The sequence below is a fragment of the Falco peregrinus genome, chromosome Z, assembly GCF_023634155.1.
Source record: "Falco peregrinus isolate bFalPer1 chromosome Z, bFalPer1.pri, whole genome shotgun sequence".
NCBI lineage: Eukaryota > Metazoa > Chordata > Aves > Falconiformes > Falconidae > Falco > Falco peregrinus.
In genome coordinates, this window is record NC_073739.1 from 556,461 (window position 1) to 572,474 (window position 16,014).

At 48.5% G+C, this 16,014-nt stretch overlaps 1 protein-coding gene across 1 annotated transcript; it reads right to left on the minus strand.

Moving 5' to 3' along the window:
* Positions 1-186: 186 nt before the first annotated feature.
* Positions 187-15,896, minus strand: POLR1E (RNA polymerase I subunit E). The gene is made up of 12 exons (XM_055790907.1): positions 15,674-15,896; positions 15,476-15,579; positions 13,704-13,780; positions 11,444-11,529; positions 10,669-10,724; positions 10,133-10,277; positions 8,430-8,537; positions 7,899-7,995; positions 6,728-6,861; positions 5,483-5,564; positions 3,874-4,005; positions 187-580 (listed from the first exon to the last, which is right to left on the minus strand). The coding sequence occupies exons 1-12, from the start codon at positions 15,732-15,734 to the stop codon at positions 421-423; spliced, it is 1,242 nt and encodes a 413-aa protein (XP_055646882.1). The 5' UTR covers positions 15,735-15,896; the 3' UTR covers positions 187-420.
* Positions 15,897-16,014: the final 118 nt, after the last annotated feature.

The window sequence follows — 16,014 nt, forward strand, 5'->3', positions numbered from 1 at the left end:
ACTCTTTGCTTAGTGTCTCTTTCTGTGCTTTCTACCCTGCATGTGTGAAAAAGGGGTAGAACGGGCCACGGGCCACGAGGTCACTGCTAGAACCAGACTGTAGTCGGTGGAGGACGTGCAGTTTCAAACCATGATCCTGCACAGCAGCACATCCTACGTATTTCTCTCCACCTGTAGACAGGAGGAAAAAAAAAAAAAAGGTTTTATTGTAGCTTTTTTCACACAAATCAAAAAAAGCAGCAGTTTAATGAGTGAACATCTGTTGTAAGCCAGCCTCAAGACAGGGTTTCAACAGGGTCACGTGCTGATGTTAGACAGCCAAATCCAACAGACAGAGAGAAGCATCCCCGTGCTGGTCTGTGTGCAGAGTGGCAGTTGAGAAAGGAACTCCTTTGCCCCTGCTCAGACCTCTGAGCCATTTTAGTTCATTTTCTTGCGCTTCCGTTGGTTCCCTGATGCCTTCTGCACAGGCAAGGGGAGAGAGAGAGTGCCCAGCTTGTGGTTCTGATCGTTCTCAAGTCCTGGCAGCCCCTTTGCCTTGGAGACCTTCAGCCGCATGGCCTTTGCGATATCCATCATCCTTGAAAACAGCAGAGGAACACTATGTCAGTGGGGAGCACAAGCCTTCTGTACCACGATACTGCACAAAGAGATCAACAGCCTTTTGCCTCAGGGGAGAAGGCAGGAGACACCAGCAAGCAGGATGCGTTCTCTGCATCTCAAGGATACCATGGAGACAGAAGCTGTAAGTCTTCAAAGGCTACAGAACGCTACCGAGCTGTGCACCACCACCTCAGAGAGCGTTATGAACCCTTGTTGCCTTACTCGGCGGCCAGCTGCCTTGAGAAATAATAATGCTGCTCTCCACTTCCCTACAGAGAGCAGAACAAGCATTATTTGTGTTCAGCTGCTGCTGCTGGCAGCACGCAATACCAGTTAGGAAGAACAAAATAACGTATGACTAGAGTCACTCAAGCTCCACCTAAATGTACAAGAAAACAGACTAGCCCTGGACCGAAATAAGTCCAAAGGTGGGGGAGGGGGCGGGAATTGTTGTCTAAACTCCTAAATTACCAAACTCTGATTTAGTGTTGAATTATATATAAATCCGTGCATAAGGTTAGGTCAGGATGACCCACCCCTCCATGAATGAAAGGGCTTCTAATCAATGGAGTCAGCCTTGGGAAGGATGAGAAATAAAGAACAGACAGTGAGAAAGAACACCATTACCTAAGTTACGCAGAAAGAAGCTTTCAAGTGAGGAAAGTTCTGTCTACAAGAGGAGACAGGCTGATAAGGTGTTGCAGTCCACTGACATAAAGAGAAAATTAGTTGAAAACAGGCCAAAGGTAACAGCGGTAGTGGGAGAGCATGACCTCAGACTCAAAACAGCCCCCACGAAAAAGGGCAAAACCCTGCTTGGGGAGCATCCAGAGTCGGTAAAGAACTGCAGCAGCGCTGTCTGAGGACGCGTGCTAATTTGCATTCAAAACGAGAAACTTGTAACCGATCCCGTGTATGATAAATGAATATGCAATGTACTGCAAAGTATAAAACGTGGACGAACGAGGGGAGAAGTTAGGGATGACTTCACTGTAACCTCTGGGATCAGCTGACAGGCCAAACTGCCTTCTCCCCTGTAGGGACACCTACTGGGTAAAAAACTTTGTCCTATGCTTAACTCATGCTAGCTGTTAATACCTGTATTGTTTTAAGTTTGCTTTGCAGTCAGTGTATTAACACCAGCAATCTTTGAACCTCATTCTGTCACAAACTTGTATTTTATGTAACAAAAATCCTCAGCTGAAGTCCCTTTTGTGTAAGTCTCCAGAGATCTGAGTAGTTGATAAAAGGGATTTGACTCTGTGACTCTGTCAACGGGGGTCCCCGAATAGGTTGGTTGAATTAGCAGCAGGCAGGCTGGCTGGATGCAAGGGTCTCGTCTTTCTCGGGAAACCGACGGGCTGATCAAATATAAATGGTTCAAGGAAACTCCCACTTCTTAACACGACAGTGTCCCAGCCTCAGGTGGGGTCCTGAGAACACACAAATCCCAGAATCCTTCCAGCTGACTTTTATTATCTTTGAAATCTAAAAAGATTCAGTTGGGAAGGGTTCTTCAGTCAAACCTCCCATTCCAGGAAAGAATTATTCCATCAAGTGGCCCAGGGCTATGTGTATCTCCTCAATTTTTCTAACAGGTCCCAGCCTCCTCCCCCCTTTTCTCAACAGCATCCTACGGCCCACGTTCCTAGCTCCAGTACAGAAGAACAAAACCTGGGAGCAAAAATCAATGTGGATTCCCTAAAAAGCTTAGTTCCGAAAGAAAAAGGAGGAAAAAAAACCCCAAACCCTAAATAAAAATTGGATAGAAACCAATAGCAAACACTGCTGTTAAACCCACTACTACCCATCAAAGAATAAAGAGCATAACTGTGGGCAAAATCAGAAATAATTGCAGCAAGGCTGATAAGGGAGCTTGCAAAACCAAGAGGTGACTAAGGGCTCTGATAACTTCCAGTTACGACCAGACCTTAACATAAAGCTCTCAGAAAGAAACCCTAGGATAGTCCACAACGTTTTTCTCGGTTGCAGCGAAGGGTTTGTGTCCCTCCACGGCTCCCGCTCAGCCGCGTGACTACTAAATAATCCTGTTAAGAAAGACCAAGGTGACTGAGTTATGAAGCACATGTCCTTGGCATCAGCATCGCTCACAGAACAGGACAGGGCAGGAAAGAGATGTTAATAAGCACGGCTGGACAGTCACGAACGGGGCCACCTGATCCCTTCCCAGCCAGGATTAAGAAGCTGCCTGCTGAGTTGATGTCTGCTTGCTGGGAGACTCCCCAGACAGCACAGTGGGCTGCTCGAGCAGTTCTGATCAATTCCTGATTTATTTTACCGGGGGGGGGGGGGGAGGGGGGGGGAGAGGCAGAGAGACAGTACAGCACAAGCTGCAGTGGAAGAAGTGCCAGAGGAGCTGGCAGCAGGATCTAGCTGACACCTGCTGGGAAAGGCATGCCTTGCAGCTAGCAGCAGGTGCACGATGCTTCTGTACATAGTTTTCCAGGGAAAATTAAGAGTCCAGGGAGCAACCGCCCCCAAAAGCTAACGGAGCAAGGGTCGTTTGCCCTGAAGTTTATTTTGCAATCTGTTTTCAATCTGTTTGCAATCTGGGAATTTGCAACCCATTCACCATCACCAACCCGGATGTGACAAATCCTTATTTCAAATCCTGGGGCCAGCAGTTCTGCCTACAACCTCTCCCCATGAAGCTTTGCTGTTAAGTCCCCAAGTTCATCAGTTTTTCAAAAACAAGAACCAAGAAGCCAAGGGCAGAGTAAATAATTTCAGGGGGCTGGGTTTCTTCCATGTAAACACCACCTATATGCCCACAGTGTGACTGTAAGAACAAACCCCTCTTGTTTCTAGTTTGCCTGTTACAGTCGGCTACAAACCTGCACTTACAGCCAGACTGGTACCTAACAGGTACCTTCCAGCTCTGCAGGAAAAAGGGATACAGGGGACAGGAAGGTGAAAAGTGATGTGACTTGTCAGGCAAGAAACACAGCTGGGCGGCAGTGGATAGACCATCCTGCCATCTGCCCCAGCTGGCCATTCCAGTGCTGCCTGCCTCTGCTTCTTTTCCTGCAGAATAGCTGAAGAGCCTCTTGATGCACCTGAGGGTCTTTTGAGATGTGTAACCACCCCTCCTTTATGAACGCCAAGGCTTCAAACTAAAGCTTCGACACACAAAAGGCAAGAGTCCACTTACAACTAGTAGGTATTACTATGCCACCCAGGGGCCGGAGAAGCTCCCCAGCTCTCTCCTCAGGAGGATCACAGCAAGCACGAACACACGCAGCAACTCACCTGCTTTCTTTGAGCTTCACGTCATTCTGCAGAACAGTGAGGTCCGTTTGGAAGTTGTTGATGTGCAGAGCCAATGCAATGACATACGCTGTGATTTTAGCCTTCATGGACGCAGAGATTAAATTCTGGACACTGGATGGCAAGAGGGAGAACATATGAGATCCGGAGCGTCAATGAACGCAGAACACAACCCGCACAAGGTACAGACAGAACCGGAGCCCCAGTTAGACAGGACTTGACTTTTCCTAGCCACCAAAGAAGAGCTCAGAGCAACACAGACCTCCAAGCACTGGGACCTAACAGGTTCCTCTGCCCTCACATGCCCATATCTGTTCAGAGGTGCAACCACCAACTAACGCCACTTCAGTCTCTTCGGCACGCTGCTCCCTTGCGAGAGGAAACAAAGGGAAGCTGTTCCAAGCGCATTTGGCCTAACTAGTAATGGCACCTCAAATACATAATCCAGACAAAGCAGACAGCTAGCTGGTGATCCTCTGGGAGCATTTCACTGTTCGTCACTGGTTTGAGACTTCAGACAAAAGCTGGCCCGTTTGGACTCAAGTTCTCTGCTCCCACCACATCAACAGTGGCAGTGCAGCTGTGCTAGCGCTAGCGGAGCATCAGCATTATACGCTGCTTCTAGGTGGAGAGGCTGATGGCTCCTGGAGTGTGGGGAAGGCACTCTGGCAAGAGTGAGGATACTCTTCACCCTTGCCTGTAATTTGGTGCTTCCACTCATCGGGATGGCTGAATAATGCGTATTTATTCAGATATCTAGCCACTTAGATGTATGTGGCATCCACCTGAAGGCTGCAGCCAAGGGCCACCCGGTCAAAGGCACCTCCACCAGCTGCCCAAGGCCCTCACTGCAGTAAGACAGCACTCAGCATCCCACAAGTGGCCCTGACACTGCTGGAAAGGACCTGCAGGAACTTCCCAGCCTCCGCTCCAGTCACGGAATGGCAGTTTCTCCTGGTGTGGGTCTCAGCCCAGGGTAAGTTAACTAGTGCAAATCTTTACACAGTTTTGTCTGTGTAGGTTTCACCAGAGAATTCAAATTAAGTCATGCCTAAAAGTTGATGTAAAAGCACCCCTGCTCGGCTAATAAAACTATGCAAGTGTGAAAAAAAGCGCCACTATTCAGCCCCTGCACCACCTCCATCCTGACGCATTCTGGGACAGTGAAGAGACGACGCATCCGTGAGCTGCCTCGGTTCACAGTGAAAATATACACGTGGACATTTGCCTGTTCAGCTGCACCATCAAGACCCAGCTGCAAAGCCAGCACCCATTCTGCCATCCTCCATCCAGAAACCATCAGGCAGATGGCTGGGCACCCCATTTCGTCAAGCCAGCTTATATCCATAGGTGCAGGCTTGCATTTGCACACATGATCCTGTCTCTCCAAGTGACATTTTAGACTTGCACTGTCTAAAATGGACCATCACCAGCCACAACTCAGTGTTCTAAAGGGCTGGGGGTGTGAAGCGAGGAAGCTACCTTCCATTCTGGTAGGAAGTTTCCCGATAGATAATGTGTTCACGGCCCTTCAGGCTGAATCGGGCATCTCTCTGCCTCAAGGACATTCAAAACACACATAGTTCCTTACCTGCCATTGTTGTAGGTCAGTGAAGTGAAATTCTTCATGAGTTTCCTGCTAATAATGTGTGGGCATTCAGGACCCATCGGATCTAGGACAGAAAGGGGTTTTGCAGTGGAATGAGAAACACATACTCTTTCTCGTACTGCCCACCTCCAGCCGTCACAATAGCACGTCTGCTACCAGGACATTTAGTGCCTCTTTCCAGGAATACTGAGAACCTAGAAGGAGCCTGGGCACTTCATTTCTAGGTCTCATAATTTTTCAGGTCAGAGAGGCTCCTAACAGCTTTTATTTTCTTTACAAATGGGATCTCTCACTTCAACACAACACAACTGGCAACGCATGTGTGTGTCTATGCCTGTTTCTCCTAATAGATACCTGCCTTTCAACCGATGGTCCTGTCACAAAGTAGCATTAGAACCGAAACCACACTAACAAATTCATGCTAGCACCAAGACTGGTCATTTCCACATCCTCCTTGACCAAATCCTGCAGGGCGACTCCTGTGTCTCCAGCAACGCAGGACAATATTTACAGCCAGGCTTGCCATCTCCTCCATCACCCCCCCCCCGTCACTGAAAATGCTAACAACGACATTTTCATCACTGACAAGACTCAAGGTATGCAAGTTCTATGGGAGACAGCAAATCCTGAAATTCTTCAGGAAAATCTTTTGTGCAGTGCTTTCGAGAACAGCAGTTCCTGCCATTCTAAAAGCAAGATCCTGAACACAGGATTATTGCGATTCACACGTTGAGCTAATAAGCAAAGGAGGATGAAAACATTCTCAAAAGCACAAAAAGAGACACAAAGGATGTATCACACACTGTATGCCTCTTGCACCTGGAATATGGAGGCTGGATAGAGAGCGCTGACAGTTTCCAGCCTCTTGGCTTAGGCCTAAAGTGAAAATATAAACCATGTTTGTAAGCACAGTACTATCAATAAACTAGAAAGAACCTCAACATTTTCAATCTAAGCTACCTTATCTTCTATCAAGAGGATGTCACGGTGCCATCCTGATGCACAGCAGTTACAAAGAGACTGAAAAGGATGAGGCATACATCTTCCAGCAGACACAGAGCTAACAACCCTCAGCAACGCGGAGATCCTCAACTTCAGCATGGTACAGGCTGAAAGCAACTGCTGCAGCTAGCTGCCTGACCACACAGCTCATTCTGGGCAGCTTTACTCTTTTCCACTGTAGGAATTACAAACCAAGTCTCAGCAGGTAGCTTAAAACTCTCTTACGCTTCTTCTTGATCATTTTCAGGTAGCTGAACTTAATAAGGGTGTCCAGGAACCAGAGGCAGCGGGCTTTGTGATCTCTACTCTTCTCATCAGCAGGCAGGAACTTCAGCTCCTCTAAAACAAAGGAGCAATGGCTAAAAGAAAGGAGACGGAGGGAGAGGATGAGGCTCAAAGAACTAGGAACTAGTTTACATCTTCAGAAGACACACCTTTAACCTCAGTGCTCAGCTGTTTGAGGAGAGTCCCCTGGACACCTAGGAAAGGATAGCCCAGGAGGCTGCTTCGCGAGCACACTTTTCCTGTCAACGTCCCTCACGTTCAGCCAGCCCCGTTTCAGTGTGCGGCTAAGAAGGTCCCCACACCGCAGGCTCTCAACGCGGCACTCAGACACACTTCTGCTTCAGCACAGGCAGCCACGAAGTACGGGGAGCGAGGCACAGTGCTTTTCCTGCTCACTTCAGCCCCCCCAGCACAAAGGCTTGACAGCTCTAAGTGTATGTCCCTGCCAGCTTGCCAGGCTAGAGCAACCTCTGCAGCGAGTCAGTACTTGGCTGGGACATTTAAGGTAGATTTAGATTAGATATTAGGAAGAAATTCTTTACTGTGCAGGTGGTAAAGCCACTGGCCCAGGCTGCCCAGAGCAGCTGTGGGTGCCCCATCCCTGGCAGTGTTCCAGGCCGGGCTGGACAGGGCTTTAAGCAACCTGGGCTGGTGGAAGGTGTCCCTGCTCATGGCCAGGGGGATTGGAACTAGATGGTCTTTAAGGTCCCTTCAAACCCAAACCGTTCTGTGATACGATTCTGTAACACGATTCTGTGACAGTCCCCAGCCATGGGCACACTGTGCTCAGCACAGTTCTGTGGTTTACCTTCTAGGCACGTGACTTCAGAGCCCACTCTGGATTTCTCCACGCTCTTCCTCTGCCAATTGGCTCCCCAAAGGGCAGCCGTGCTGCTGTGCATGCAGCTTCCTCACCTGTACACAACTAAACCCCGTGGTCCACAAGGTAGGTGCGGCTCAGCCACGCTTGGATCAAATAACCTTCCTCTGTACTGAAAAAATCAGCCTGGGTACAGCGGAGCTGGCAGCAGTAGCCAACCTGCCCCACAGAAAAACTACAGTTTCACAGGGCCCACCTTCACTATTACAAGGCTGTTTGCAGCAGCATTACCTTTTATCTTCCGTTTTCTTGGCGATTTCTTCCGCAGTGATGTTAACAAAGACCGCTGCTGGAACCCGCAACGCTTCATACTCTGCTGGGGACAGAACTGGAAGGATTTTCAAGAAAAGAACAAGTGTGCCTTTGCTCACCCTTCCGGACTGAAGGGCCCACAGTGAGATAAGCCCCATCCACTCTCACTTTAGGAAGCGTGGGGTAGGGAAGTAGGTAGGGAAAGAAACTCGAAATAGGTAGGACATAACACCACAACCTGGAAGCCAGTCAGTAACAAAGGACTGTGGTTTGACCCCAAGTCACTTCTCCCGCATGGCTCTGACCTCATTACTATTACCAGTCAAACTGCAGGCAAAAAAAAACCCCAAAACCACCTCAACAAAGCATCTCCCTGCTCTCAGTTTTTGGCTTGTGAGGGGATGAGGTTCAGCTCATTCACACACCTGCCAGCACTCACTCCCATGTGCCAGACCACTGACACCAAAGGCTTAGAGGTGTGGGAAACCACTCCACCACAGAAAAAGATACTGTCCTCAAACTTGTAAACATCTTCTGGTTTGTCAGCATCTTCATTACACGGTGGGAGGAAGATGGAGATGTTCTGTACATCATCTTGGGCCATATCCTGGATCAAAGCTTTGGAAGGAAGCAAAAAAGAAGACAGTATTTGGACCACACAAACAAAAACACAGAGAACATGACCCCAACCCAAATCCTTCCTTTAAACGCAAGTCTACTTAATGGTGGTTCTTTTGTCAACACCAGTTCAGTCACAGTTGGGAGTTTTAAAGTTTTAGAACTCCAGTTTGTCTCACTTGGGCCAGTAGTAAGGAAAAGGCTACCGCTCTCCCCTGTTTTGTTTGTTACTGCCACACGTAGGTGCTGACTACATCGAAAACATTCCAGTATGCACAGAAAGGCCGGGAGCTTCTGATACGCCTGCTACGTACTCAGCATGCTGGGTTTTAACCTGGTGCCATCAGTTCTACCAAAAACTTTGTGTTCCTTAAGATTTAGAAAAGTCACTCCAGACTAAAGAAAAATCGAGGAAAGAAGCGCACCAAGACAAACTGGTTGCTGCTGCTGCTGCTGCTGCACCTACCTGTTGCTTGCAGGACGGGCAGAAGATGGCTTTGGCAGCCTATGGTACAAAGCAGCTCTGAGAGCAATATCCAACCCGGAAGAGAATGCATGAAAGCCTGATAACAGATATCTCCTCCATTCATAGCCAACAAAGCTCAGAATCCCAGAAATACAGCTGAAAAGAAACTCTGGAGGTCTACTGTCCAACCTCCTGCCCAGAGTAGGACTGTCTCCAGCACCAGATCAGGGCAACCCTGGCTTTGTCCTCCAAAGCTTGGAAACCCCCCAAGAACGGTGACCCTACACCTCTGTGAGCTGTCCCAGGGCCGCACCACCCTCTGAGGCAAGAAGGTTCCCCCAGCCTCTGCCTCCCAAGGTGGGGTGACCGCTGCCACTTGTGCTGTTGACCCCTTGCTGGCACTGCTGAGGCGGCTTTGGCTCCGACTGCCCTTTCAGGTAGCGGTGGGGCTGCTGTTAGATCCTCCTCGGCCTCCTCTGTCATTTTTTTACCTCCTTCTTGATCAGGGCAAGGGTGCAGGGGGGGCGGCAGAGGCATGACAACACAGTACAGATGCAGCCTCAAGGGCACTCAGTAGTGGGGTCGCCAACTGTCCTTGAAACATCACTTCACTGTGATGCCTCTGAGAGTGAACGTTCCCTGTAGCCTAAGTCCATCAGCCTGGTTCACAACAGCACCGGGGATGGCACCTGATGGGGCTGTGACCTGGTTTAGGGCACAGACCATTTTCCACAGCCATGCCACTGTGAAGCCAGGGTACAAGTTCACCTTAATGAACATTCAGCATCTTGGTTCAGACCAGGTGAATGTATCACCTTCATCCCAATAAAGTGGTATCTAGAGACCCCCAGAGGAGCTCCTAACAATGGGCAGGGAAGGACAGTGGTGCCACAGGGACCTTCCCTAATTCAGGCAACTCTGACACTAAGTCTAGCAGGATCAGAAGGAAGCAGTTCCCCTTCCACCAGAAAGATCTGCGAGTTCCTCCACCTGCGCCCTTCTCAGCTGTTAGACCAGCTGCTTCCTTGAAGAAAAGAAAAGCCCTTTCTTCTTCCTACCGTACTCGGCAAGTAACAGACAGAAAAAGGTACTTCTGATGACATTAATTAAACTCTGAGACAATACTTACCTGTTACTCCCTTTGCATCTATTATGTTTGCTGCTGCTTCTGTCACAGCTGTATTCAGAATATCATTGCCCACTGCATTCATTCGCCGAGAGTTCAGAGCTCGTTTCTGCTTGCTGGTACCAAAGGTCTCAATGCACAAATCCATCTGTGCAAGGTAGACAGAGATTAAAACACACTGAAGACACTTTGCATCCAAGAGGAAAACTCAGCTGCTAAGCACCACCTGTTCCACATTCACACTCCCTAAGAAAACGTTAAACTTTTCCCTGGGCCCAAGTCAACCACACAACAAGAACTGATCTGCGCAAAGGGGCAGGAGGTAACTGGGATTGTAATCAAGCCTAAAATAATTGTGAAAGTAATGCCAAGTCAGGCACTGAAAATGCACTGTCTCATGGACCTCCAAAGCACAGAGACAGCGCTGAACCTGCACGTACACCCTGCAGTAAACCAACCCTCACAGTCTCAAACAAGTATCATCTGCCACTGTTAGCTGTATAATCACAGAAGAACACGATATGGGCTTTCAACTTTACCTTCTCCCTGTAGGATTTTTTCTGATAATCCTTTGTGTCATCAGGTATTAAGTTATCTATAAAAGAACAAAAGTTAGCACGCTTGGCTTGCAGCAGCCAGGACAGCACACATACTCCGTATTCCTGAAGCTCTAATGCATCACTGAAAGACTTGGCACATCACTTGAGATCTCCTCCACAGGAGCTGGTCGATTAAACAAAACACTGAATACACAAGAGTATGTACCGTAAACAAAAAAGGAACGGCAGGCCAGTTTTTGCTATAAAGCGAACAAGTGTTAATGCGTGGATTGCAGCAATACCTGGCTCCTGCTGCACAGGTTAAAAATAAACTCCCCAAAGACTTCGGATTATCCTCCTGAGGTCAGTAACAAAAAGCAGTTCTGCTGAAGAAAAATGGTTTTGTTTTTCAGTGATCCAGTCCCTCGACCTGACAATTTCCAGGCTTCCCTCGGTCGAGAGCACCTAGACAAGGCTGCGCTTATTCTGAATAGTGACAGCTTTGTTACTGACTCCAGCACTTCCAGCCTCCCATCCATAACACTCTCTGCTTATCCTCCACCCTAAATTTCACCTTGCTTCCTTCTCCATTTTTCGCATCATGTAGTGCCTTGGAAGATGATGCTGAGGGAATAAAGCAAAAACGAGGAGTAAAGCAGCCAGGGAGACAACAGAGACCACTGCTGTCAGCAACCAAGCAGTCCATAGCTCAATGAGTACGTAGGTCTAGCACACTGTGACTCTGGTGCTGGAGTTACACACAGTATCTTCCTACCTGACAGTAAGGGCTGCAGGCTGAATATTTCAGCATTATAGACTTGCATTTGCCCAGAGTCCTTGTCTAACACGCCGACAAAATACCTGGGAAGAACAGGAGCAAGTGGTTAGTGAGAGACAGATCAGTGGAAGTGATGTTTTAAAATACATGGTGCAGAGCCATGTGTACTCCCCACTCCCTGCCAACCCTCTGCCTTGCGAATACAAGTCTTCCATGCGCTTTCAGGACGTCAAAATAAAACAAGCTACCTTCAGGGCACGCACACATAGTTCACACACACAAGTGTGTGTGTATATATATATATATATCTCTCTCTCTCTAAAGACTTGTTGCTCTAAGTAAACGTAGAAGCCTTAAGACAACCAAATTAACTCCCAAACGCACAGTTGAAGCCTAGGTGCTGGAGTGCTAGCTGCTACTCTGTCTTTTTTGATGCACCAAGACCCTTGGTTTCTCAGTGCTTCTATGCAGTTTCCTGTGTTTTTAAATCTTGGGTTCCCTGCAGCCAGTTCTCTGCTCAGTACAAGTCACCAAGTTCTCAGAGCTTCTCAGAAACATGACTTTGCTGTCTCTAGAACAGGGTAATTTCTCTCAGGTAAATTCCTTTTCAGCCCACATTTCAGTGGGGCAAGCCCAAATGGTTTGTACTGCTCCTCACTGTGCCTCATGACCCACCAGAAACAGGAACAGAACACCCTTGTCTGAAGTTGATCAGGGGTATCAACAGCACCAGTTTTTTATCTGGCCAGAAGAGTTCATTCCACATCAACCCTTCTGACTAGCGCCCGAACTTGCTCTCCTCCACAACACATCTTCCTAAAACTCAGGACATGCTCCCTGAAGACAAAATCCACCAGCACAACAGGATGCCTGCTGCAGTGGGAGCAACACACCACGCAACTACTGCCCAAGTACAGTGCAAATGACCATACTTCGCTGGTCAGGAAAGGATCTCTTGGCAGTTCCTGCTGTTCCAGAAAGCCCAGAGGTTTGCTGAACTCATCGACTCAGAAAAAAACTGGACTGTTTGTTCAGAGGTGGCTTCTGCTCCGTGTTATACCAACAATAGCCGTTACGAGTGCACAGTTTTAGGCTGACAGCTGCCACGAGCAACGGGAACGGATCCACTGTAGGAAATCCTCACACATGTAGCTGAAGCACACGTAGGAAGAAAGGGACAGAAGGAAAGGATAGGAAAACTTGAAAGAAAAGCAAGAAATTAATTTATTAATTCTTGCCTGCATCTCTGGAGATCCTGAGGCATATGCACACCTAATGCAAAACTAGTATTTGAAGCCGAATGTATATCAGCTGTTAGCTTGCCCTCTTAGTTACCACAGCTCAGAATCTCCAGAGGTGCAGGCAAGAACCACTTAAGCCGCTAAAATCATCTCTTATTTAATGTTCAGAGATAAGAGCACTAAATCGCCCTAGAAATAACACTGCAATACCTGTATCACACATTCATTAAACTAAATTTATCTCTCCGAAGTAAGGAAGAAAAAGCCCCTTGGTTCATTTTTTTTCCGCTACAGCATCTTAAAACTGAAGGCTGTTATATCTGACGGTCCAGTGCTCCTGGTTTCACCTCTCGGAAAGAACAAAGATTATTAGTATTAGCATGTTTTGATAGACTATTTGCAAATTTCACGTTAGCTCTCCACCCATTTGGCGGTTCTTGTATTCCAGAATGAGACAGATCTCGCATATAAAACACTCCTTAGGAGGACCGTGGGATCTGCGCCAGTGCCACAAAGGTCACATTCTTAAACCAGGACATGTAAAGGCTGGTGATTTCACCGACACTTCCTTTTATAGTGCATGGCACAGACGCCTTATCAGTTCACATAGCAGCATCATGCTGTGGCCCTGAAGTTAAGGGATGATTAATGACCCAGGGGTTTCCTGGGCAGCAGCAGATGATCTTGAAAATTCTTTATCTTTTAGTTTCTTAATAACAAAGCTGTTATTCCTAGGTTTCAGCTACATCAAATCACTTTCTCACCCTTCCCTTCACAAGATCTTTACAAATACACTCTATCTGTATGTAACATCACAACTTCCAAAGGGACGCAACACACAAACAACGCAGCTGCTAGGTGCTAGAGCCTCCTGTCAAAATCTTCTTGATTAAAATCACAGCCTCTGTGGGGACTTCTGAGCCAGCTTTAAGAAAGTCTACCAGGAACTTTGTATCTGAGTAATTCCTCTGCATCCACCTCCATGTTCCTGCCCCCACTTTGCCTGCAACCCATACCTGCATAGGGAGTTACATTTCCTAACTTCGCTGCTGAAGTTATTCCCCACATATGAAAGCCTTTCAGTTTCCGAGACCTGAAAAACAAAGAAAAATTACCTGAGTACAGGGCTGTAAATAACCTTCTCTGCATCTGCTTTATTATCCCTGATGCCACAAAGCTCTACATTCCCAGGCATCAGACACTAGTCGTGTACGCAAACTTCACGGCCCAACTTGGGTACGTGTTGCAGCAAGTCAAAATCTTTAAAAGACAGCACTTCTTGAAGCTTAAACTACCCATGATTCTACTTCAGCTTTCACTGGGCCAGAAGATGAGGAACCATTGCAAAGAAATTATGAGCATCATAATTTGAATTTAGATTTTATCACTGTAGCAGTTGGGTGCCACTACACTTAAAACATCATGCAGTCTTTACTGCTGTACTTTAATCCAGAAGCAACTTTGTGAAAGTAATAGGTTTATTCACAAAGTTGCCAGTGAATAGAGATCAGGCCTCTCTGCCAGAGAATTTAAGATACTATTCCCAATGCTTTAGGGTCCTTAACACAGCCGCTCAAAGCTTCTCTAAGCTTCCAACGAGGACAAACCTTACAGATTTCAGCCTGGGCCAGAGGCAAACACTGATCAGAGTCACTACTACAGACAAGGGGAACTGTTTAAGATATAATGTCTAATGATCCGCTCAAAGCTCCACAAAGTGACCGCAATTCACTGGAAAAAAAAAAAAATCCCACCAAAACCAAACCAACAAACCCAAAGAGCTAGCACTATCAGGAATGGCTCAATCACCTAGATGTACTTCAAAACTTTGTGTTTCTACTGTACTTCAGACAAAATCCTCAGGGAAAGTGTACTGAAGTAATTTATTCCTTGAGTAAATCATGCATGCAAGCAGCTGTAAGACTTAACAATACCAGCAGAAAGCATCTCCTGACTTTAATCGTGGTTCCCTCTTCACTGAAAGAAGCAGAAATCTCCTTGTAATGTAATGTAATGTAACAAAAATCTGGGTGAAGAATTCACCGTGTTCACTATGTAAACATAACACAACAGATTTTGTGATCATGAAGACCTGACTAGTTGTTAAGTAACGTCACTTTCAAACATTATTTCCCTTTAGGTTATTAAAATAAATCAACAACACACAGAACTTCAGTAAATGAATGAACCTTCATCTGAGAATACATAACCATGTATCAATCGAAATGTTTCACAGAGGCTGGGGTTAAACTCTAGTTATTTATATACACATTTGCTACAAAGAAAAACTCCATGCAGATTTTCCGAGCTTTGTTCATCGTACAGTAAGGAGGGCAGCTGGAGCAGGGCAGCTGTTTGAGGGCAGCAGCAGTCTCCCTGAAACGGGACCACAGGGCCTGCATGTCTGACCCAGGTTCCCAATCCCTACTTGCAGGAGCGGCCACGGCCACAGACATAAAAGGCGGGAGCGAGATCAGAAGAAGCGCAAACCCTTCGTCACTAGCTGAGGTGGGTAGCGTTGCCGGTATGCCTCGGGGTGCTGGTCTCACGCCGGTCTCTGGCAGGCCCCGCAGCCTCCCAGGCGCCGCTCCCTCCGTGCTGCAGCGGGGCGCTCCTCGCACACGGAGAGCGGGCACGTGTCGGAGCCGCACCGATGCCACGGCCCGGTTTGGGGCAGGCGCAGCGCCGGGCTCCCCGCGGCCGCCCTTAGCGGAGGCGCCGACGCTGCCAACACGAAGCACCGGCTGCAGGCGGCCGCCGGGAGCCTGCTTCCCTGGCGGGCCCTTACCAGGATCCTCCGGTGTTTCTTCCGGGGATGGGCCGTGTCCTTGTTTCGGTAGACGGTGAACCGTATGGAGTCGGCCTGCCGCACCCTGCCGTTGGAGAACTGCACTGCAAGGCGGAGGGGAGAGGCCGTAAGTCCCGCTCCAGTCCGTGGCTCCCGCCCGGCCCGGCCCAGCCCAGCCCAGCCCAGCGCCCGCCTCACCCAGCACCGCCGGCTGCTCCGGCTCGGGGTCCCCGTGGTAGCACCAGGTGGCGGCGGCCATAGCGGAGGGAGCTCTCTCGCGGCCCGGGCCGCCCTGCCTCCCCGAGCGGCTCTATACGTGAGGCCCGGCGCCCACAGCAGGCCGCGGCCTACTCCCCGCCGCCACCGGGCCCGCTCCGCTCCAGCGGCCGCAGTGCTGCCCAATCACGGCTATAGTTATTGCCGAGTCGTGAAGGGAAGAGTGTGGGAGGGCGGTGCCGTCGCTTATCAGTAATGAGACCGCTGATTGGTTGGCGGTCGGGTGGGCGGGGTCGCGGCGCCGGGTGGGCTGCTGCGCGATG